Source organism: Lemur catta, chromosome 13 (genome assembly GCF_020740605.2).
Source record: "Lemur catta isolate mLemCat1 chromosome 13, mLemCat1.pri, whole genome shotgun sequence".
NCBI classification, from domain to species: domain Eukaryota; kingdom Metazoa; phylum Chordata; class Mammalia; order Primates; family Lemuridae; genus Lemur; species Lemur catta.
In genome coordinates this window covers 6,480,214-6,503,126 of record NC_059140.1, presented here as the reverse complement: position 1 = coordinate 6,503,126, position 22,913 = coordinate 6,480,214, and the positions used below count along the sequence as shown (strand labels likewise).

Below are 22,913 nucleotides of genomic sequence, written 5' to 3'. Positions count from 1 at the left end.
GTCTTTGGGGCAATGTCTATGCCATTGTCAGTCCTTTGGTACTAGTCAGTTCTGATAAAAGGATTATCAATATTCTGCAAAATATGCCACAGAAGTGTCATAGATTTTTAACAAGTGAACCATGAAAATAATTACCTGAAAATAGATTATTCTGACATCAGTTCAATTATTTAAATAGCAGATAATATGATATTTGTTTAATTAAATTATGTAGAATTACATTGTTATTGTATCTAAATTCCTTGGAAACTGATGCTGCTAAAGTCCAGTGCCCACTATGTCTTGATGCCCATGTGTTGACAAGTTTCTTACCTTTTATTTGATTCCCTGAACTTAAGAAACCTTTCCTATCTTTTTGAAGTGTACTCTTAAAAAGCTCCTACTGATGATTAAATTGCTGATGAACAGACATTAAAGAAGAAAAACAAACATTCAACTCACAGAGTTAGGAAAAAAACAATTCTGGTGAAAAGAGGAGAGAAAGAACACTAACCATATAACAAAATGTAAACACCATACATTTTTAGAAAAGTATTAATAAAATTACCGATCTAAGAACTGGTTCTTGTTTAAACAAATGCAAAGGACAAAATTAGGGCACAAGGGCTATGTGTTTACTTTTTAAGCTATCAGAAAACATCCTACAGCGGAAATTTGAAAATTTCAGATAAATGAAGGTTGTTGAAAACCATACAAAAAGGCCAAGATTGACTTGAAGTAGAAAACCTACACTGACCAATAATCAGAGAGGAAAACTGAAAAAGTTGTCAGAAAGGTGGCTCCAAAAAGCTCTGAGCGCAGACTGTTTCCGATGAGCCCTCCACGGGCCCCTGTCGCGGGTGCGGGGCCGCCCGGGCCGACCTCAGGCCGCGGCAGCGGGGACAGGGCGAGCTGCACAGGGGACCCGCGCAGTCGGGGCTGTTTCTGGCGAGGCTGCGGCACCGGGCGCCGGGCGCGGCCGACCCGCCTCGGGGCCCTCATGGCGGGCGGCAGGGGCGCCGGCACCGAGCGCCCCTTCGCCTCCGAAAGGCCCGCGGCGGCGCCGCCTCTCGGACGGGGAGAACGTCCCGAGCCCGCCCGCCGGAGCCCCCGGGGAGGGCGGGCCCGGCGGTGTCGCCGTCCGCGGGAGGGGTCGGCCGCGCAGCCCTCCTCCCGCCCCGCGCCCTGGAGCCCCGGCCGCTGCGACCCCTGCCCTGAGCAGACCGCTGAGCGACACTGGCTCTTCTTTCCATGGTCATAGACTAGACCTTGACGTAGATAAAGGATTTAAAAACGGACAAACAACAACAAAAGTGCTTGCAACGAACATGACAAAGTGTAATTCCCTTATAACCGCAGGTAAATACCTGTAAATAAGGAACCACGGACACGCCGAAGGCTTACCAGGCAGCGGACGTGGGTAGACAACTCAACAGAAGTTAAATGTGAGTCACTGATAAACGTATTGTATTTGTGTATTAACATAGTTCAAGGTGTATTTGTTTTAACAATTATAAGAGTACAATAAAAAGTGTGGTTCGTATACTGCACTTGGAAACGTGTCATGAAAAGGGTTCATTTTTAAATGTTCAAAACCACCTAGTCATTTCATTTCTAGGAAAACTCACAGACATTTTGGCCCAGTAGTATCTGTAGTCTTATTTATAGCAGAGGAAAATCGAGAATAGCCAAAATATCTAACAGTTGAAAACTAGTTAAATTATGGTGTGACTTCAAAGCCAGAAATCGTAGTGAAGAACATGGATATATTTGATTACACACAAAATTTAAACCACTGCACCATGAAATATTTGAATAATGACAAAGCAGGAAAAGTTTTTATATACTGCACAGGTATGTTATATATATATGATGTATTTTTAAAACCCATACACATCAACTAGTGAAAGAAAAGCATCCCAATTTAAAAATGAGCAAAGAACATGAATTAATAGGTAACAAAAGAAGAAACCAATTAACCAATAAATAACCAAATAACGTATAACCAATAACCAATAAACGTAAGAACAAATAACCAATAAACGTAAGAACACATATTTAACCTCACCAGTAATCAAACATTTCAAATAAAAGTGCAATGTCACATTTTACGTCTCCAGATGCTTGTGTTTTATTTACAGGTTTTAACTAGGTTTGTAAATGTTGACAGCAATAATATCAAAAAAGATGGCTTATATACAGTGGGCTTATTTTATTTCTTTCTTTTTCTTTTTTATTTCAGCATATTATGGGGGTACAAAAGTTTAGGTTATGAACATTGTTCCTGTCCCCCTCCCCCCACCAATCAGAGCCTCAAGCGTGTCCATCCCCTAGATGGTGCCTGTGGCACTAACTGTGTATGTATACACCCATCCCCTCCCCCCGCCACATCTACCCAACAACCGATTTGTGTTATTTCTAAATGTGCTCTAGGTGATGATCACTGAAACCAATACAGTGTTGATGGAGACATAAGAAAATAAACACTTGTATAAAGCTGGTGGACACTGGTCAATGTTGATAAAGGCAAAATTGGCAGTGTATGTAAAAGCCTTTATGAAATTTTACTTGAATGAATCAAGGAAGATAGAAAGTGTGCAGTAATGTGTGTGTGTGTGTGTGTGTGTGTGTATGTGTATGATCTTATTTACATGACATTCAAAAAGAGGCAAAAATTATATTGAATATATAGATAAATACAGTACCAAGCAAATCTAGGAAAAGGTTAACCTCTGTGGGGCAGAGAGGGAGACCTAGTTGGGAAACTTCCAGAATGCTACTAGTACTAGTAGCAGCATTCTGTTTTCTAAGCTGGATAGTGGATATGTAGGTGTTTACTTAGTTTTTTTAAAACTTTACACATTATATATACATTCTTTTGTATATGTGCCATATTACACACACTTTTTAAAATGTTTATACATGGTGTTAAGGACAGCATGTTTTTGTTATGTTCTAATTTAAAACTAGAACTTAAAAGTGAAAGTCAACCCTGAGCCATCTTGTAGTATTCAGTGATACTTGTCTTTGTAACTATATTCCAGTCATCTGTGTAACTGGCTAGGGTAACCTTAATATTAGGTTATTAAGCATGAAATGTCCAATTTCCTCAAGTACTATGTTTGACGGTTGATATCTGTGACATTGCATTTTGACACTTCTTGTTTTATGTTTATTGTGAAGGCACATCCTCATTCTTTCAGTCACATGTTTTGGCTTGTCATTATCCTTCAATTTTTTTTAGAGCAATTTTTGTGAAACCATGGATAAGTCCAAAATTTATGTTGTTTTTGAATATGAGTTCCGTGGTGCAAGGAATGCAGCATGGTCAGCTTGAAATGTCAATGAAGTATTTGGGATGTGGCTAATGAATGCACAGTATGGCCATGGTTTGAGAGCTTCTGTCCTGGTGATTTTAATCTTGAAAATGCGCCCCATAGGTGACCTGAGACCAAGGTGGATAATGATGAGCAGAAAGCTATAGTGGAAGTGAATCCATCTCAACCTGTGTGTGAAAAAGCAGCAAGGTTTGATGCTACTATTCCAACAATATTGGACCATTTGAAACAAATGGGCAAGATAAAGAAGGTGGATAGATGGGTTCTGCATGAATTAAACAAGCGTCAGAAGAGAAATCATCTCGAAGCTTGCCTTTCTTTGCTGTCATGACATAAATGGTGAATCATTTCTACATATTGTTACATGTAATGAAAACTGGACAATTTTTGACAATTGGAAGCGTTCGGCAGAATCATTGGATAAATATGTGTTTAAACACAGTCCAAAACCGAATATTCATTAAAAAAAAAAAGCTAGTTGTGTCTGTTTGGTGGTCCAGTGCTGGTATTATCCGCTATAGCTTTATGAAACATGGTCAACCAATCATAGCGGATGTCTACTGCAACCAACTGGATGAAATGATGAGGACGCTTGTAATGAAGCAGTTGAGATTGGTCAGTAGAGACAGGCCAATCCTCTAGAAAGACAACACTGGACCCCATGTCACACAAACAACACTTGTAGGGACCGTCCCTGGGCAAGAATTGTCGTGAGCCCAGAGTCAGCGAAGCTGGACCTGATTCTTGGGTCCAAAGGTCGCCTTCCTTGAGCAATTTCCATAAGAAATGGAACATGTCACCTCAGGGCTCTAAAGATAGGTACCAGGAAGTAGCTGCTGGACAAAAGGAGTATAAAAATAAAGCGACTGTTGCTTTCAGCATTGCAGTCTTGTACCTTCTTTGTGTGTCTATGTGTTTCTTTATGTGTCTGTATGTTTCTTTCTGTGTTCATCCCCCGTTCTGTAATCGGGCCGCTACAACACTGCTCAAACTACAGAGGCTGGACTTGGAAACTCTCTGTCATCCACCATATTCACCAGACCTTGTGCAAGCTGACTGCCACTTCTTTCAGGTTTGGGCCACTTCTTGCAAGGAAAAATATTTAATTCTCAAAAAGCCATGGAGAACACCTTTTTTAATTCATTGCCGCTCACTCTCCTGGCTTCTTTGTTGCTGGCATAAACAAGCTACCATTAAGATGGCAAAACTATGTTGATAGTTACTTTTGTTAATTGTACTGCTTCTTGTTTGAGATATAATAAGCTAAACTTTTGATTTGAAATCAGACATTTCATATTTAATATAATGATAAGATGACAGAATCAGGCTTTTTAGTCTTAAGAAATGAGAAATTCATATCTGTATATTGGTTGTAAAATTTCACTTTAGGATTTGAGCTATAGTTAAAAAATGTGAACTAATGAGTTGAACTTAGGGCTTTCCTTTATTCAGAGTCAAGCCTATCAATACAAAATGGTTCTTAACCTCTTCTGAGGTTTTTAAAATTATATATATATAAAGGTTTGTTCCATGGGACTTCTATTCCATCAAAGAGAATTGACAGCTATCCCAGACTTGATGATATACGGCAAGATTAAACTATTTCTCCGAAGATTTAATATTAACTTTGTATAACCTTATAATTTCTCTATGAATCACACCAGTGAGGAAGCTGTAGAAACAGCACCCAGGACTAATGACAATTTTTTACCACTCCTGGCCCCATAATCTAGCATTTGGAAAAATGCAGTGAGTGGAAAAATCAAGTCACTTCTCAGCTATTCCTTTTCCAGACTATCTTTGTACAGAAATGGTTTCATCACGTTAGACATTACAATAGTTTTCTGCATTTTTACTTTGTAACATTGAATTATATCAAGTACAATTTCATTCAGAGTTAGCATGATTTCATCTATGAGAAAGATAATATTTTCTGTAATATATCTCTTAATACTCTTCCTGATTCTGTATTTGTCATATTGTTTCTAATATTTTAACTTAAAAAATTAATGCATTTATCAATCTTTTGATGCAGAGCCATAGTGGTAGAGCTGTACATTATCTTTCCTACATAAACCACACCTAGAATACATCAGCTGTCATCTCAAATTTTGTTTTTTAAGTAGTTTAATAGCTTAAAGAAAATTTTCATATGTTGTTTTCATATTTGTCCCAGCAAACATGGCAACATTCATTTTCATTCAAATATAAAATAACAAATCCTAGAGTGTTATGATTTCTTTGAATTTTTAAGTAATTCTCTGATCAATGCCAAGTTTATTGGCAATTCTTTTTAAAAAATGATTTGTCTTTATCAAGTTTCTCTAAAGTTTTGAACATATTTTCAGAAAAAATTATCGTGTACTAATTTTACTGACTTGTAATTAAATAATGTTATTAAATTAACAAGTACTACTGGCATAAACAGGTTTAAAAAGATAACTGCTTCATCATAAGCTTACAGCTCAGCTTATAAGAAAGAGAATACTTGTATTAAAGAGTAGCTGACTTTTTAGAAAAGAAATCGAACCATGACCTCACACTATATCCAGAAATCAATTTCCAATAGATTATAAACTATTATATTTGTAGAAAAGAATAGAATAGCTGTATAACTTCTGAAGTGGAATGAATTTTTTAAATAATAGCTTACTAACATCCTTCAGTATACATGGGTAATATATTTTGTGGAGGGAATGGAAAGCTTAGGTTTATCCATTAGTAATTTTCTTAAGTAGAGGTTTGTTAAGAGAGTGTCTACTGTATTTTAGCTTGACTATATTTTATCCCACAAAAGTATTCTTATTACCATTTTCTTAGCTCATGCTTATTAAAATTTAGTAATTTATTTAATATTTTCTTTTCTACATTGATTCTTATATCCTGACTCATTCCTTCAGCATGTAGTTTCATTCTTGGTAAAGTGCATCTTTTAGTAGTTCTCTCAGAGATGTTATTTCTACCCTCTGTGAAGTAATCTCTAGTTTTGCATGTCTAAAAACATCATTTTTTCCACACATTCTTGGATGGTAATTTAGCTGCGTATAGACCACAAGATTGAAAGCCGTTTTTTTTTATATTTTATTTTATTTTATTTTATTTTTTTTTTTTTTGAGACAGAGTCTCACTTTGTTGCCCGGGCTAGAGTGAGTGCCGTGGCATCAGCCTAGCTCACAGCAACCTCAGACTCCTGGGCTTAAGCGATCCTCCTGCCTCAGCCTCCCGAGTAGGTGGGACTACAGGCATGAACCACCATGCCCGGCTAATTTTTTTTTTTTTTGTATATATATTTTTAGTTGGCCAGATAATTTCTTTCTATTTTTAGTAGAGATGGGGTCTCACTCTTGCTCAGGCTGGTCTCGAACTCCTGACCTCGAGCGATCCACCCGCCTCGGCCTCCCAGAGCTAGGATTACAGGCGTGAGCCACCGCGCCCGGCCTTTTTTGATATTTTAAAGAAATTATTTGATTGTGTTCTGCTATCTGTTGCAGCTGATGAGCACAATGCTCTTACTCTTATTAGCTTTCCTTTGTAGGTAATCTCTTTTCTTTCTGGTAGCCTACGTGATTTTGTCTTCATCTTTGATTTTCTCTATAATTTATCTACATGTATATTTGTTTTTATATATTATGCTTAGAATTTGGTATGCTTTTTAAACCAAAGACTCATGTCATCAACTCTGGAAAATACTGGCATTTGTTTAATAATATTACCTTTCCCTATTTCTCAGTTTTTTTCTCCTGAAATTCCTGTAAAATATATTTTTGGGTTTTTTTCCATCTGTATTTAATATATTCTATCTCCTCAGTTTCTTAACTTCCTTTCCGTATTTTTCTTCCCTCTCTTTATACTGCTTCATGCTTTAATTAGGTCTTTCTTCCAGTTCTGGCACTTTTAACATTTATTTTTCTGTGTTACAGCTTCTATCAAGACTGTGGAGATTTTTCTGTTCCCTTTGTGGTTTATCTCTATCTCTTATTTTAAATTTTTCCCTCTTTTTTGTATTATACAATATGATTATTTTCATGATGTATTTTTTCTTTATTTTCTCTTTTGACATAATGCTTTTCTTAATTTAAGGATTTGTGTATGGTTTTTAAGTGTACAAAATTTTAATTATTTTTGATTATTGTGTTTCATTCATTTTTATGGATTTTGGTGAAGCAATTATACCTTAGTTTTCTAATTCTAGGCTGTATACATCTACACATATATTTATATTTTCTATCATTTTGACTTTTCTTCTGTACTTAGATAGATTCATTCTGCTTACTCTCCCAGTGCACTATTTCTCTCAACAACTTAGTCTCATTTAATATTTTAGCCTATATATTTTATGTTTATAAAATGTATTTATTTTATTTTTCAATTATTCAGTTTCTGCATGGCTCTTTCCAAATATACTTGTTAACTTTAGTTTTGTTCTTTCCACATTATTTTTAATTTTTACTGACTTAACAGTTTTTTTTTTTTATTCTTTTTTTGGATGCTTCTTTGCTTTCTGCCTTTATTGTCTTAGAAATCAACCTTTTAACATTTGCAGTGACAGAATTCCTGAGCCTTGGAGTCCCTTTAACTGAATCATAGCCCTGGGAAATTCCTCATTAATGGTATCATTGAATGATTTTCTGTTGTTGCTAAATTAACATAGAAAAAAATGGAAAAAAAAATCCACCAGTTGGCATCACAACTGTTTGAAAATTCTATGAAAATGTAACATTCTTCAGGTTTGTGATCTTAGTTAATAGCATGTCAGGATCTAAAGGCAGCTGCAGGGTATCCCGAATACCATGGTATTAGAGGAAAACAAGGAATCAATGTGGAACACCACATTCATACTCTGATCTAAATTCTGGCAATACAAGATCTGATAGACGAATAAACTAGTCTCGATGGGTCTCAGACTGCAGGGCAGCTAACAACTCAGGTAGAAAGACCAGAGAGCCATGCCTCTAGCCCTGCATTCTTTATCTGAGACTTTAAAGTTTATGACGCAAAGCCTTTACCATAGAGCAGGTCAAACAGGGGCTAGGACAAAATGACAACATTCTAAGGCCTGGTGGCCCTGATTATTACCTCTGTTGGAGGATGTAATGGAATATACAGCCTGTAAGGCAGTGACTTGGAAGAGCAGTAAGTCAGCAGTATAAAACCTACTGGCTGGATGATACTGTTATCAGTTAACAGACTATTAGAATCCAAAAAGCTCTCTGTCTACTGATATATCAGAAATAGCTTGGTGATTAAATGTGCCAAGGATCAAGTTTTATCTCTAATAAAATTACAGTTTCCTTACTTGTAAACTCTTTTTTTTAAGATTAATTTTTTTTTATTTCAGCTTATTATGGGGGTACAAAAGTTCAGGTTATATATATTGCCCCTGTCCCGCCCATCCCCCCAAGCCAGAACTTCAAGCGTGTCCATTCTGCAGACAGTGCACATTGGATTCATCATGTAGTTATAGCCCCATCCCCTCCCCCCACCTCCCATCCCCCCCGAGTCAGAACATTCAAGCATGACCATTCCCCAGACAGTGCACAACACACTCATCATGTAGGTATACACCCATCCCCTCTCCCCACCCACCACCTCAGGCTGATACCTAAGTGGTGTTAATCCCAAATGTGCACTTAGGTGATGATCAGGGAAACCAATTTGCTGGTGAGTACATGTGGTGCTTGTTTTCCCATTCTTGGGATACTTCACTTAATAGAATGTGTTCCAACTGTATCCAGGAGAACAAAAGGGATTCTATAAAACTGATATTTCTTATAGCTGAGTAATACTCCATGGTATACATATACCACCATTTACTAATCCACTCATGAATTGATGGACATTTGGGTTGTTTCCACATCTTTGCCATTGTGAATTGCACTGCTATAAACATTCAGGTACAGGTATCTTTTTTATAGAATGACTTTTGTTCCTTTGGGTAAATGCCCAATAAAGGGATTGCTGGATCGAATGGTAGGTCTACTTGAATCTGTTTAAGGTATCTCCATAATGCTTTCCACAGGAGTTGCACTAGTTTGCAGTCCCACCAGCAGTGTATGAGTGGTCATGTATCTCCGCATCCATGCCAATGTGTGTTGTTTTGGGACATTTTGATAAAGGCCATTCTCACTGGAGTTAAGTCATATCTTATTGTGGTTTTGATTTGCATTTCCCTGATAATTAGGGATGTTGAGCATTTTTTCATATGTTTGTTAGCCATTTTTATATCTTCTTTTGAAAAATTTTTATTCAGTTCATTTGCCCAATTTTTCATAGAGTTGTTTGATTTTTTCTTAATGATTTTCCTGAGTTCTAAATAGATTCTTGTTATCAGTCCTTTATCTGGTGTGTAGTATGCAAAAATTTTTTCCCATTCTGTAGTTTGTCTGTTTATTGTTGTGAAGGTTTCTTTGGCTGTGCAGAAGCTTTTTAATTTAATCAGGTCCCATTTATTTATTTTTGTTGTTGCTGTGATTGCCTTAGGAGTCTTCTGCATAAATTCTTTGCCTAGGCCAATGTCTGTAAGAGTCTTTCCTACATTCTCTTCTAGAATTCTAATCATTTCACACCTAAGGTTTAAGTCTGTTATCCACCGTGATTTGATTTTTGTGAGAGTTGAAGGCTGTGGGTCCTGTTTCAGTCTTCTACATGTGGCTATCCAGTTTTCCCAGCACCATTTATTGAATAATGATTCTTGTCCCCAGAGTATGTTTTTGTCTGCTTTGTCAAAGATTAGATGGCAATATGAGGATGGTTTTATATTTGAATTTTCTGTTCTGTTCCACTGGTCTGTGTCCCTGCACTTGTGCCAATACCAAGCAGTTTTAATAACCAGAGCCTTCTAATATACTTTGAGGTCTGGCAAATTAATATGCCCCATTTTGTTTTTATTGCTGAAAATTGCTTTTGCTACATGGGGCTTTCTCTCATTCCATACAAAGTGTATAATTATTTTTTCTATATCTGTGAAAAATGATGCTGGTAATTTAAAGGGATTGCATTGAATCTGTAGATCACTTTGGGTAGTACAGACATTTTAACAATGTTGATTCTTCCGATCCACGAGGATGGTATGGTTTTCCACCTATTTACATGCTCTGCAATTTCCTTCCTCAGTGTTTCATAGTTCTCCCTATAGAGGTCCTTTACCTCTTTAGTTAAATATATTCCTAGGTACTTTATTTTCTTTATTGCTATTTTGAAGGGTATTGAGTCCTTAATTTGGTTCTCCATTTGAATGTTATTGGCATATATGAATGCCTCTTATTTGTGTATTCATTTTGTATCCCGACACTTTACTGAATTCATTGATCAATTCCAGGAGTCTCTTGGTGAAGCCTTGGGGTTTTCCAGATATAACATCATATCATCAGCAAAGGGTGAGAGTTTGATCTCTCCTTCCCTACTTGGACACCCTTTATTCTGCTCTCTTGGCTGGTAGCTCTCACAAGGACTTCCAATACTATGTTGAAAAGTAATGGGGACAGTGGGCAGCCTTGTCTGGTTCCAGTTCTGAGTGGGAATGCTTTCAATTTTTCCCCATTCAGTATGATGGTGCCTGTGGGTTTGTCATATATGGGTTGTATCATTTTTAGATAGGCCCCGTCTATGCCTACTTTGTTAAGTGTTCTTATCATAAAAGGGTGTTGAATTTTGTCAAATGCTTTTTCTGCATCTATTGAGAGGATCATATGGTCTTTATTTTTCCTTCTATTTATGTGGTGAATTACATTTATAGATTTGTGTATTTTAAACCATCCTTCCATCTCTGGGATGAAGCCCACTTTGTTGTGATGAATTATTTTTTTCATAAGCACTAGATTCGATTGGCTAGGATTTTATTGATAATTTTTGCATCTATATTCATAAGAGATATTGGTCTGTAGTTTTCATTTTTGTTGCATCCTTTCCTGGTTTTGGTATCAATGTTATGTTGGCTTGGTAAAATGTGTTGGGGAGAATTCCACCCTTCTCAATATGGAATAGTAATTTATGTAGGATGGGCACCAGTTTTTCTTTGCAGGCATGGTAAAATTCAGGTGTGAACCCATCTGGACTAGGGCTTTTCTTTTTGGGAAGGGTTTTTTATTGCTGTTTCGATTTCTGTTCTCGATATTGGTCTATTCAGGAATTCTATTTCTTCCTGGTTGAGCCTGGGAAGGCTATGTGTTTTATAAAAATTTGTGCATTTCCCCCACATTTTCGTTTGTGTGCATAAAGATTTTTGTAGAATTCATTCATGATACATGTATCATGTATCTCTGTGGCATCAGTTGTGATTTCTCCTTTCATGTTCCTGATGGAGGTTATTAGAGATTTTTCTTTTCTGCTCTTGATTAGTCTAGCCAGAGGTGTGTCTATTTTGTTTATGTTTTCAAAGAACCAACTTTTTGTTTTATTAATCTCCCTCATGTTTTTTTTGTTGTCCTTTTCATCTAGTTCTGATTTGATCTTAATAATTTCTTGCGTTCTGCTGAGTTTCGGGTCGGTCTGTTCATCTTTCTCCAGCTCTTTGAGTCTATTCATTAGGTTGTCTATTTATAAGTTTTCTGTCTTTTTGATATAGGCATTTATGGAAATGAATTTTCCTCTCAGGACTGCTTTAGCTGTGTCCCATAGATTTTGATAAGTTGTGTCTCCTTTGTCATTTAATTCAAAGAATCTTTTGATTTCTGTCTTGATTTCTTCATTTATAGAGTAATCATTCAGGAGAAGTTTGTTTAACTTCCATGACTTTGAGTAGGAATGAGAATTTCTGTTAGGGTTCATTTCTGCCTTTATTCCACTGTGATGTGAGAAGATGCATGGTATAATTTCTATTTTTTTAAATTTTTAAAAACATGCTTTATGTCCTAGGATATGGTCAATCTTAGAGAATGTCCCTTGAGCTGATGAGAAGAATGTATATTCAGTGGATTTGGGGTAGAATTTCCTGTAGATGTCAGCCAGGCTCATTTGTTCTAGCATGCTATTTCAGTCCATTATTTCTTTGTTTATTTTCTGTTTGGAGGATCTGTCCTGTACTGTCAGTGGGGTGTCGAAGTCTCCATCTACTACAGTATTGTTATCTATCATTTGGTTCAGATCAAGTAGGGTTTGCTTTATTAATCTGGGTGTACCTAAGTTGGGTGTATATATATTAAGTATAGTTACATCTTCTTGTTGAATTGTGCCTTTCACCAGCATACAGTAACCATTTTTGTCTTTTATTACTTTTGTTGGCTTAAAAACTAAGTTATTGGAAATTAAAACTGCCACACCAGCTTTCTTTTGACTACCGTTTGCTTGAAATACATTTTTACCCTTTTATTTTCAGTCTAAGTGCATCTTTGCAGGTTAGATGAGTTTCCTGAAGACAGCAGATACTTGGTTTCTATTTTTTTGTCCATTGGGCCAGTCTATGTCTCTTGAGTGGGGAATTCAATCCATTCACATTTATTGAGAGAACTGATAAGTGGGACAGAATTCTGTTCATCTTGTTGGGTAGAACTTCATTGCTATGTTTTCTCTCTTGAGCGATTGTGGTAACTGGGATTTGATCTTTAGCTCTGGAGTAGTTTTACATTTGTGGATCTTTCTTGTGCTGCTCCATGTGTAACTCTGTTTTAAGTACTTCTTGGAGGGCTGGTCTTATTTTGGTGAATTCCCTCAGTCTTTGTTTAACTGAGAATGTGTTAATTTCTTCTTTGTAGGCAAGACTTAGCTTAGCTGGGTGCAAGATTCTAGGCTGGGCATTATTCTGTTTCAAAAGAGTGAGAATGGGTCCCCGGCCTCTTCTTGCTTGTAAGGTTTCAGTTGAGAAATCTGGCATAATTCCAATGGGGTTTCCTTTGTATGTTACTTGTTTCTTTCACCTTACAGCTCCAAGAAGGGTCTCTTTAGTGGATATTTTGGTCAGTCTGATGACTACGTGGCTTGGTGTTTTCCTATTTGCTATGAATCTCCCAGGGGTTCTTTGAGCTCCTTGAACCTGTATATCTAGAGTTTTAGCAAGGTCTGGGAAATTTTCCTCAATTATGTCTTCAAACAGCTTATCCAATCGTTGCTTATTTCCTTTTTTGCCCTCAGGAATGCCCAAAATTCTGACGTTAGGCTTCTTCACATAATCACGCATTTCTTGTAGACTCTGGTCTTTTCTCTTATTTCTTTGCTCTATCTCTGTGACTGACTTATTTAATTAGAAAGTGTTATATTTGATCTCTGAGATTCTTTCTTCTGTTTGATCTACCCTGCTCTTGAGAATTTCCACTGTGTTTTGTAGCTCCTTGAATAAATTCTTCATTTCTAGGAGTTCAGTTTGCTTTTTCTTCAATATTTCAATTTCCTTAGTGAATTTTTTTTCCAAATCCTGTATTTTTTTTGTGGTTTCTTTGTGTTGGTTATCCTTTTTTTCTTGTATATTATTCAGCTTGTTTATAATCCATAAATGTAATTCTTCCTGTGACATGTTGGTATTTTGAATCTGGTTTGTGTCAATTGGTAGAGAGCTGGTATTCCTCTTTGGGGGCAAGACTTCCGTTTGATTCTTTATACTCCCCGTTTTCATTCGCTGAGCCCTCCCCATCTGGATGAATTGTTAGATCTCTTCTTACAGCTTTAGTCTGGACAGCAGCACGCCTGGTACTCTGTTCTTAGGCTGTGAAGCAATCTAAGTGTGTTGCTTCCTTTGATTAGGGGGAGCATGCTGTTTATTGTTTAGAGTTTTTGTACCTCAGTTTGGGGCTGCTCCTGATGGGTCCAGCCCCAGAAAGTTGATTTGACCTAAGACTGGTTTGACGAGTTAAGTCACTGTGTTGTGGACTTTCAGTTAGCAGCCAGGATTCACACTAGTTACAGGCAAAAAGTGTCTCTCTCTCTTTTTTTTTTCCTTGGCTCTTCCTCCGGAGGGGTGGTTTCTGACTCTTTCTGTGTGAAAGACACTGGCTAGGGGGAGGGGGAGGTGCCCTCGCTCACCCAGCGCCCCAGCTGCTGCAGCTCTTGTGGGCAAAGTTCTGCCCCTCCCCAATGTCTGCAAGGTCCATGCTCCACCTCTCGGGAGGAGGGAGGCACTCAGTATTCACACAAGGACGGGGCTCCTAGAGAGGGTCCACGGACTAGGGGAGGGAGCCACCCAGGGAGCCGCCCAGCACCCTATGGCTCCGCAGTGGCTACGCTGTGGATCCCAAGATGGTGACGGCCTGCCCGCAGATCACCGGCACTAGGCTGAATGTTCAGGGTCTGGCAGGCACCAGAGCCAGGGGCCTGGCGAGCTCAGGCACCCACAGTAGCTCCCCGGCTAGAGGGCTGCCGAATAAAAGCTGTAATTCAGCGTCTCCTCACTGCGCTTTGCCTTAGCGCAGATCCGTCCCTCCCCCGCCAAGCGCCATCCGGGTGCAGAACTCCTGGAGTCCAAGCTGTCTCCCGCGAATGTCTCCTCTCCGCAGAGCCCCCGCATCTCCCGCGGTCATTCCGCACCGGCTTCAAACAGATCCCTGATTGAGTGGGTGTGGGGGTCAGTGGGGAAACAGGCCGCTTTCCTGTGGGGCTGAACCCCCCCCACACTCGCTGGTGAGGCGGGTACAGCCGTCCCACGCACCCCTCTCTATTGTCCGTCCCGCACTCTCCAGATTTTTGCCATCTTATTTCCCGTTCACCTGTCTTTTCTTGCTGTCTGTGTCCCACGCTGACTCTCCATGGATTCACACCACTGTTCTTGCAGGGGAGCAATCCTCTAGCATTATGGCAGGCCAAGATCCATGCTTTCCTCTCCGGGAGCATGAATCCAGGAGGTCACCTCCACTCCGCCATCGCAGGATCCCCGGTTTTTTGTTTTTTTTTTTCTTTGAGACTGTCTCTCTCCGTTGCCTGGGCTAAAGTATAATGGCATCATGAAAGCTCCCTGCATCCTCAAACTCCTGGGCTCAAGCGATTCTCCTGGCTCAGCCTCCTGAGTACCTGCCACCATCCCTTGCTTACTTTTCTAGTTTTTGTAAAGATGGGGTCTCCCTATGTTGCTCATGATGATCTCAAACTTCTGGCCTCAAGCAGTCCTCCTGCCTCGACCTTCCACTGTGTTAGAATGACAGGTGTGAAGCACAGCACCCAGCCGACTTAACCATTTCAAACACAATTTCAATAGCTGAGGTTTATGTGGCACTTGATTTCTTCTGACCTGCCATTCTAGTAGTTCATCTCCTCATGTGATTTATAATTTATAATTTTGTTCTCATATTGGGAAGATCTTACCTTTTGGAAGTCCCAAATCAGTATATTTATTTATTTATTCCAGTTGCCCTGGGTGCAAGATGTGCAGTCTTGCCTTGAGATGTGCCACTAACCTCAGGGAGCACTTGCTTCTCACTTTCATCACTCTGAAATCTCTGATAAGATTTTCAACAATTATTTCCATTACTCTGAATCTTTCTCTTTACTCATTTTTCATCCTGGGATGTTCTGACTTTTTCCTTTCAGCTTTGTTGGACGTTTGAAAGATTCTTGTGAATTTTGAGACTTACTGGTTTGCAATAAAATAGCTAACTGTATTTGTCTCTAAAAGCACAAACCTCAATATTGTACACATGAGTTAAATATTTCCCTCAGTTTCTATCATTTGATACAATCACAATAGGAACCCTGGATTTTTTTATTTGGAACACCTCCTACAGTATATGATATAATTATTTATAGAATGTAATTATTTTGTTAATAATTGAAACATTCTTATGTTTTGAACACATTTTTGAAATTATAATGCTGTACTTTAGTGAATAGGAGTAAACAAGGCCAGAATTGATGTTTTTCTCTAACATTAATTTAGTAGAAACAGTTAGATGAATTCAAGTCCTTTGATTTCAGTTGCAAGACTTCTCTTAAGTACTTCCCTAATTTTTGTAAAATATTCTTAGTTTGAATTTTCTTATTAATCCAAGTTATTTAAATCAGTCAAATAAAATTTGTATGTGGCTAGGTATTACTTGTTGATTTCAGTTGCATTGCCATTTTTGACTGTCAATTCACAGTGCTTAAAAAATTATTACCTGTTGGATTTCTACTTTCACAAAGTTAATGGCATTTGTAGGTCTAAAACTTTTCTTTTATGATATACTTTTCTATGATATTTGCAAATGATGTGTATGCCTTGTTTACTTGTCATTAATGCTACCTACTTGTTTTTGTATTAATAGTTAACTAGGCCGGGCGTGGTGGCTCACGCCTGTAATCCTAGCACTCTGGGAGGCCGAGGCGGGTGGATTGTTCGAGCTCAGGAGTTTGAGACCAGCCTGAGCAAGAGCGAGACTCCGTCTCTACTAAAAAATAGAAAGAAATTATCTGGCCAACTACAATGCATATATATAAAAAATTAACCGGGCATGGTGGTGCATGCCTGTAGTCCCAGCTACTCGGGAGGCTGAGGCAGTAGGATCGCTGAAGCCCAGGAGTTTGAGGTTGCTGTGAGCTAGGCTGACGTCACGGCACTCTCTCTAGCCCGGGCAACAAAGCGAGACTCTGTCTCAAAAAAAAAAAAAAATAGTTAACTAGTAAAACTTTCTAATAAAGTTATTTAATACTCTTCATATCCACTATTTGTTATGCATTGAAATAGTTTATTTCTATGATGGCTTAATGATATTTTCATTATGTCACTTTATCATTTACATGAATCTTTGTGTCATAAATTTAATCTCTTAGATATTAAATTCTTATATGTAAATATCTTGAAATAGTGACTAACACATTGTATATTCTATGTATTTATCATTGTGATTGACCAAATTTTAATCTGATTATATTATTCTTTATTTCAAATGTCATTTTGTATTTGTCCTTATTCAAATTTATTTTGTCACCATCTACTTGTTGATAAAAAAGATAAGGTAGGCTCAGCCTCCCATCCTTTGTGAATACAGATTTAAATGGCATATTTTCCTAATTTACCTTAGACACCCTTTGTCTCACTAATAAATATAAGTATTAAGTACAACAAGTATAATAATTTTCCCCTTCTTGTAACAGAAATCCTGACACACTGAAGCTTTCATAGATTTCCCTAAAGTCTCATTTTCCCATGTTAATTTTTCTTGGTCTTCCATCTCAACTGCCATGAAAACCTAGAAACATGAAATTCTACAAATTATAAACTAATTTCCAAATAAGCACAAATTATCAAAACCAATTCAAGTGTAAATAGAATATTTAAATAGACCTACAACAGGAATAGACATTAAAGTAAGACAAACCTTTCCACAAAGAAAAGCCCAGTCCCAGATAGCTTCATTGATAAATTCTGTTAAACATTTAATAAAAATTGAATACTAATCTTTTATAAACACTTGCAAAAAGTAGAAGAGAAAGAAAATCTTACAATTTATTTTATAAGGCCAGAATTACTCAGATAACTAAGCTAGACAAAATCATTACAAAAAAGAGTTTCACAGACTGCTATGCTTCAAAACCACAGAAATCCTCAAAAACACTATGTTATATATGACAAATATTATTATAAATTTTCACATTTAGATTTAAAGCTCACCTGAAATCGATATGTGTTTCTTATGTGGGCTAGGAGTCATATTCCTTTTTTTTCCTATGTGGACAACTAATTGACCCTGGGATATTTACTGAGAGGACTCTCTTCTCTCAACTGCTCTGCTGGGCCCCCATCGTTATGTACAAAATGTCCTGATGTGTAGCTCTGAGTTGGATTCTCTATTCTTTCTATTTTCCCTTTTGCCTCTCCTTGCCTAGTACCACACACAGCCTTGATTACTGCAGGTTTAATTTAAGTTGTAATAGCTGGACTGTAATTCCTCCAACTTTGTTCTTCAAGATTGTCTTGACTATTCTTGAATATTTCAATTTTTCTGTAAATTTTGAATTTGTCTAGTCAGTTTCCACATGAATTCTGCTGAAAGACTATATTATAATCTCTTGAATCTGTAGATCAATTTGGGGAAAAGTGACATCTTAGTAATACGTAGCAAAGAAAAATAAACAAAAGACAAAAAATTACTCTCAAACAAAACAAAGCACAATAATTCAAAAGGGGGGAATAAGAAACCAAGAATGAGTATTTGGAACTCATAGCACAAACAGGCTCACATCGCCAATACAAAGATCCTAAAAATTGTTAAAAGAAAAATACATAAAGTAGAAAAATTGGCAAAAGATATTCTATAGTTCACAGGAAAGGAAATATCAATAGTTTTATATACATATTATATCCCATGGGACAGGCCTCAGGAGCAGAACCCTTGGTTCATGGCACAAGTGCAAGCTGGGCCCTAGGTGCATGCAGTCCTCTTCCCTGGAAAAGTGGCCTGGCTGCCCCATGCTCCATGCACACCCATATCAGGCATGTCAGGAGGCCTGTGCACCTGTACACAGCTGAGGTTGCCCCACACAACACCCCACCCAGGGTTGAAGGAGCCCCAAACCATATTCTCAGTGGGCATGTGGTTATGCAGTTCTGCCTCCAACTTCTCATTCTACAATTGGGAAACTGAGGCCCAGAAAAAGAGAGGAATTGGTCCAGACCACAGGAGGTGTTCAGAGTCCAGAGTATTAGGGAGGGCTCCAGCTTCCTGGGCCTTGGCTACACATACCCATCAGGTTTGTTTTGCAAATGAGAGCTTCTGTGATTTTCAGGGATTGCTGCTCCCTTCCTCTCCACGTGGAGCCATTTTCCTATCCACACCCCCACATGCCAGCACACACACACACACACACACACACACACACACACGACACACACACACTTCTCAGGTGGGGAGTATAGAGGTGAAAGCACAGAGGGAGCAGGTACTGAAAAGCCACAAAAAGTGAAGAAGAAAGGGGTGGGAGGGAGCGCTGCCATGGGACAGGGGCACCCTCTCTCTTAGCTACATGCACAGGGGCCCAGGGCACGTGCAGGATTCTTTAGGTCCCCACGGTTCTGCCTGGGCTTGGTCCCTCCTCAGCTCAGCCTTAGTAGGATAGGACTAGGGTCCTGCCATCACCTCTGTGGGCACCTGGGGTGAGTGTGGTCCTATGTGCCCTAGTGTAGACAGGGCACTAGGAGACTAAGCCTTAGTATCATTCTGTACATACTGAGGTGACTAGAGTGTGGAACCATGGGGTTCCACATACCAGAAAGGGTCTGCTGACCTTGGTTCTTCATTGGTGCTGAGACATGGAGAAAATACTTTCCAATCCTTGGAGATCCTTCTGTGCAGAGAAAGGCTTGAGGGTTTGGGTGAATGAAGACTTGGGGTAGAACAGAATGTGCAAGATCGCTGGAGTCAAGAGCACGGGCCTCCCTTTTAAAAATTTAAGCATACATGTTCTTTGTTAAAGAAAAAAAGAGCCAATATATACAAATATGAATATTCCCTTTATTTCTGCAAAACTATTTTATAGACACATACGTTTATTGCATTTATGTATGTATGTAGGAACATACATATTTACGTGTATACATATGAACTTAGTGTTGTTTAAATGCATATTGCATCATACTATGCAACTAGTTCTGTAACTGCAGACATATTTCAATTTTAAATGACCATGAAGAATTCGTGAAGATGGATGCTTCATAATGATTTAACCATCCTAAATTAATTACATGTTTTCATTGGTTCCAATTTCTAAATATTACAAACAGTTCTCTGTGAACTTTTCCGTGTATCTTTTACAACTAATTCTATAAGGTCTGATCAGATATATGGAATTTCACTGCAAAATGATCAGAGTTCTTAGATTCTTAGGACAGAGAGCCCTGTTCAGAATGCTATAAATGCCCGTTATGCCAACTTCCTAGATCAAGCAATCATTCCATCCAGGCTAGTTTTAGAAATTAAGAAACTGTGAGTAGAAAACTCTTTTATTCCCATTCTGGAAACATTAGAAGAAAGATTGGATTTATTTCACCTGGAAAAAGGAAATAGGTACGTAACCAAGAAAAGGATGGAATACACAGTAAATCTAAAAACTTTCTAGGAATTACTCGCAGTATCTGATGTTCCTATCCTGTCCCAGGATGCTCTGCTGGCTTAGGCCTCATACATCAGCAACAGAGTTTTCCCAGCCCAGATGGTTTCTCAATCTGGTTCTGAAAACCTCTATGAGTTTCAAATTTTTTCTTTTCTTTCTTTCTCTCTTTTCTTTTCTTTGTCTTTCTTTCTTTCTCTGTCTCTCTTTTTTTCTTTTCCTTCTCTTTCTTTCTCCTTCCCTCCATTTTCTTTCTTGTCTTCCCTTCCTTTCCTTTGCCCTTCCCTTTCCCTCTCCTGCTTCCCTTCCTTCCTTCTTCCTTCCTTTCTTTTCTTTCTCCTTTCTTCTCTCTCTCTGTTCCTCTGTCACTTCATTCTTTTCTTCTTTCCTTTACCTTTTGTAATTATATGGATATAAACAAAAAGGCATGAATATAGCGTTTAGGGTGTTTTGTTCTGATTACTTGACATACTTATTGGATAAAATTATAAAAGAGATTACAAATCAATGGAGAAAATAAATTAACCCATAATCCTTCTACTGAGAATTTATATCCCTTAACTCCCAAGAATCGGGGCCTTTGTGCTTGAGATCAAACAGAACATGGACATTTGTTGTTGGCTTTTAGATGGCATTTCTATTTCCCTCTCAACTTGATGATATCATATCTGGAAAGACTAACCAGCTAGACATCACCTGGTTAGACCCCTCCTGTGTTTAGAGATGAGCAGCAGATAGAGACAGGGAATAGGAGACCTTTCAACTTTTTCTTTCACCTCAGCATAACCTCTGATTTTTATCCCTTACTCTTCACCTTGAAAAATGACTTTGAATGGAATTTAATTCTCTCCTTCCTCTACCACAATCCATGACCTGTCTTCCCCATAGCTCATAGAATAAAGGACGATAGGGAGAACCACAAGACCTAGCATTTTTTTTTGTTTATTCATTCAACAGATATTTATTGTATTTATTTCCTAATATGTACAGTTCATTCAATCCACAGTGAATATAAAGACTAGTTTTTTTTTATTTATCAAGAAAAATTGATTATTTAATGAATTACTTAGATTGCTTATGTATCAACACTTGAATGCTCAATTTAGAAATTTGAGTCATTCTTCAAATATATACACTGGAGGCACTGTGAAGAAAACTTAGTCTTATAAAGATAATTTTTCAATTGCCATGTCTTCCAAATAAATGCTTTGATTGTATTAAAATGAATGTATATGTAGATGATTTCAGCAAAATGAATTTACCTCCAATAGCTTGAGTGGCAAAAAGTTTAATTAACTCAAAAATATGTCAAATTTGATAAAGAATAAAAGGAAGCTATTGACTTCAACTATTAGTGAATTTTGTTTATTGGTGACCTTTAGGAGACTAGTTCCAGTAAAATCTTGATTGAAAAAGATAGATTTCTGAGGATGAAGAGAAATCAGCAACCACTGTATGTAGACTCCCAACTATGAGCTCTTACTTGAGGTCCCTGGTCTAATGAAAAAAGGGATCTTAGCTTGACACATGTGCTTATTTACAGATTCTTTTATCTCTTTATTCCTCAGGCTACAAATAATGGGGTTGAAGAATGGGACAAAACTGCAAAGCCCAGAGCAACGGCTGTGTCCCAGAACAAGGAGTAGGTGGCAGAGAAGAGTAGGTACATGAGAGCCACATCACCAAACAAGAGCAAAGTAACAGTGAGGTGGAAGACGCATGTTGAGAATGCTTTGTGGTGGCCTTTGACTGAATGCACTTGCAGAATCACAGCCACGATGCCAGTGCAGGACATGCCAGTGAGCATCGCTGCTGTGATACTCTCCACTGCACAGACAACGTCAACAGTCTGAATCATGACGATGGCTTGTGTGTCTGTGCAAGCCAGGTGCAGCACTGAGAGGAAGTCACAGATGTGCTCAGGGTGGTTTGAGCCACAAAATGGCAATGTGGAGATGCAGGCAATCTCAGGGAGGGGATGTGATAAAGCCACAAACACAGTAACTTAAAGTCAGCTGGGCATATAGCTTGGGGGTCATGAGAGTTGGATACTGAAGAGGGCTGCCGATGGCCAGGTAGCGATTAAAGGCCACAGCTGTCAAGAAACACATCTCACTGATGCCTCTGGAAAGGAAGAAATATATTTGCAGGAAACAACCATGTAAGGAAATGCTCTTCCTTTCACTAAGCAGGCTTGACAGCATTTTGAGATGGTTGCTGTGGTAAACCAGATCTCCAGAAAAGAAAGCACATTAATAAAGAAGGACATAGGAGTGTGGGGGTGAGTATTCAGCTGGACCACTGTGATGATGACCAGGTTTCCAACCACAACAATGAAAGCATAGCTGAAGAGCAGCGGAACAAAGCAGATGACAGACTCTCCCCAGGAATAAGGAAAAGAAGAGAAGATAAACTCCTGTGAGGTGGTCCAGTTGGGGGTCTCCATCTCCAAGTTGGAAGTGAGAGTTTCAACTCCCAGTGCACTTAAGCCTTCTAGGAGGTTCTGCTATTGATCAGAGAAATACATTTGCCAGCAGTCAGCCTCTGGATTGATGCCTGTATTGGGGTACAGAGGAAGACAAAGGAAGACGGGACTGGTCCATATCCTATAGCTGCTTACAACTAAAGTCGCAGTATAGAAAAAGTCCAGTCCGA

At 38.4% G+C, this 22,913-nt stretch overlaps 1 protein-coding gene across 1 annotated transcript; it reads right to left on the bottom strand.

The window, feature by feature from the left end:
- Window positions 1–726: 726 nt before the first annotated feature.
- LOC123649012 (olfactory receptor 6K2-like) lies at window positions 727–22,704 on the bottom strand. Its single transcript, XM_045566966.1, is given in 5 exon segments — window positions 727–1,247; window positions 21,742–21,855; window positions 21,858–22,236; window positions 22,238–22,467; window positions 22,470–22,704. Coding segments are annotated over 5 exon segments (1,479 nt in total).
- Between the last annotated feature and the right edge of the window lie 209 nt (window positions 22,705–22,913).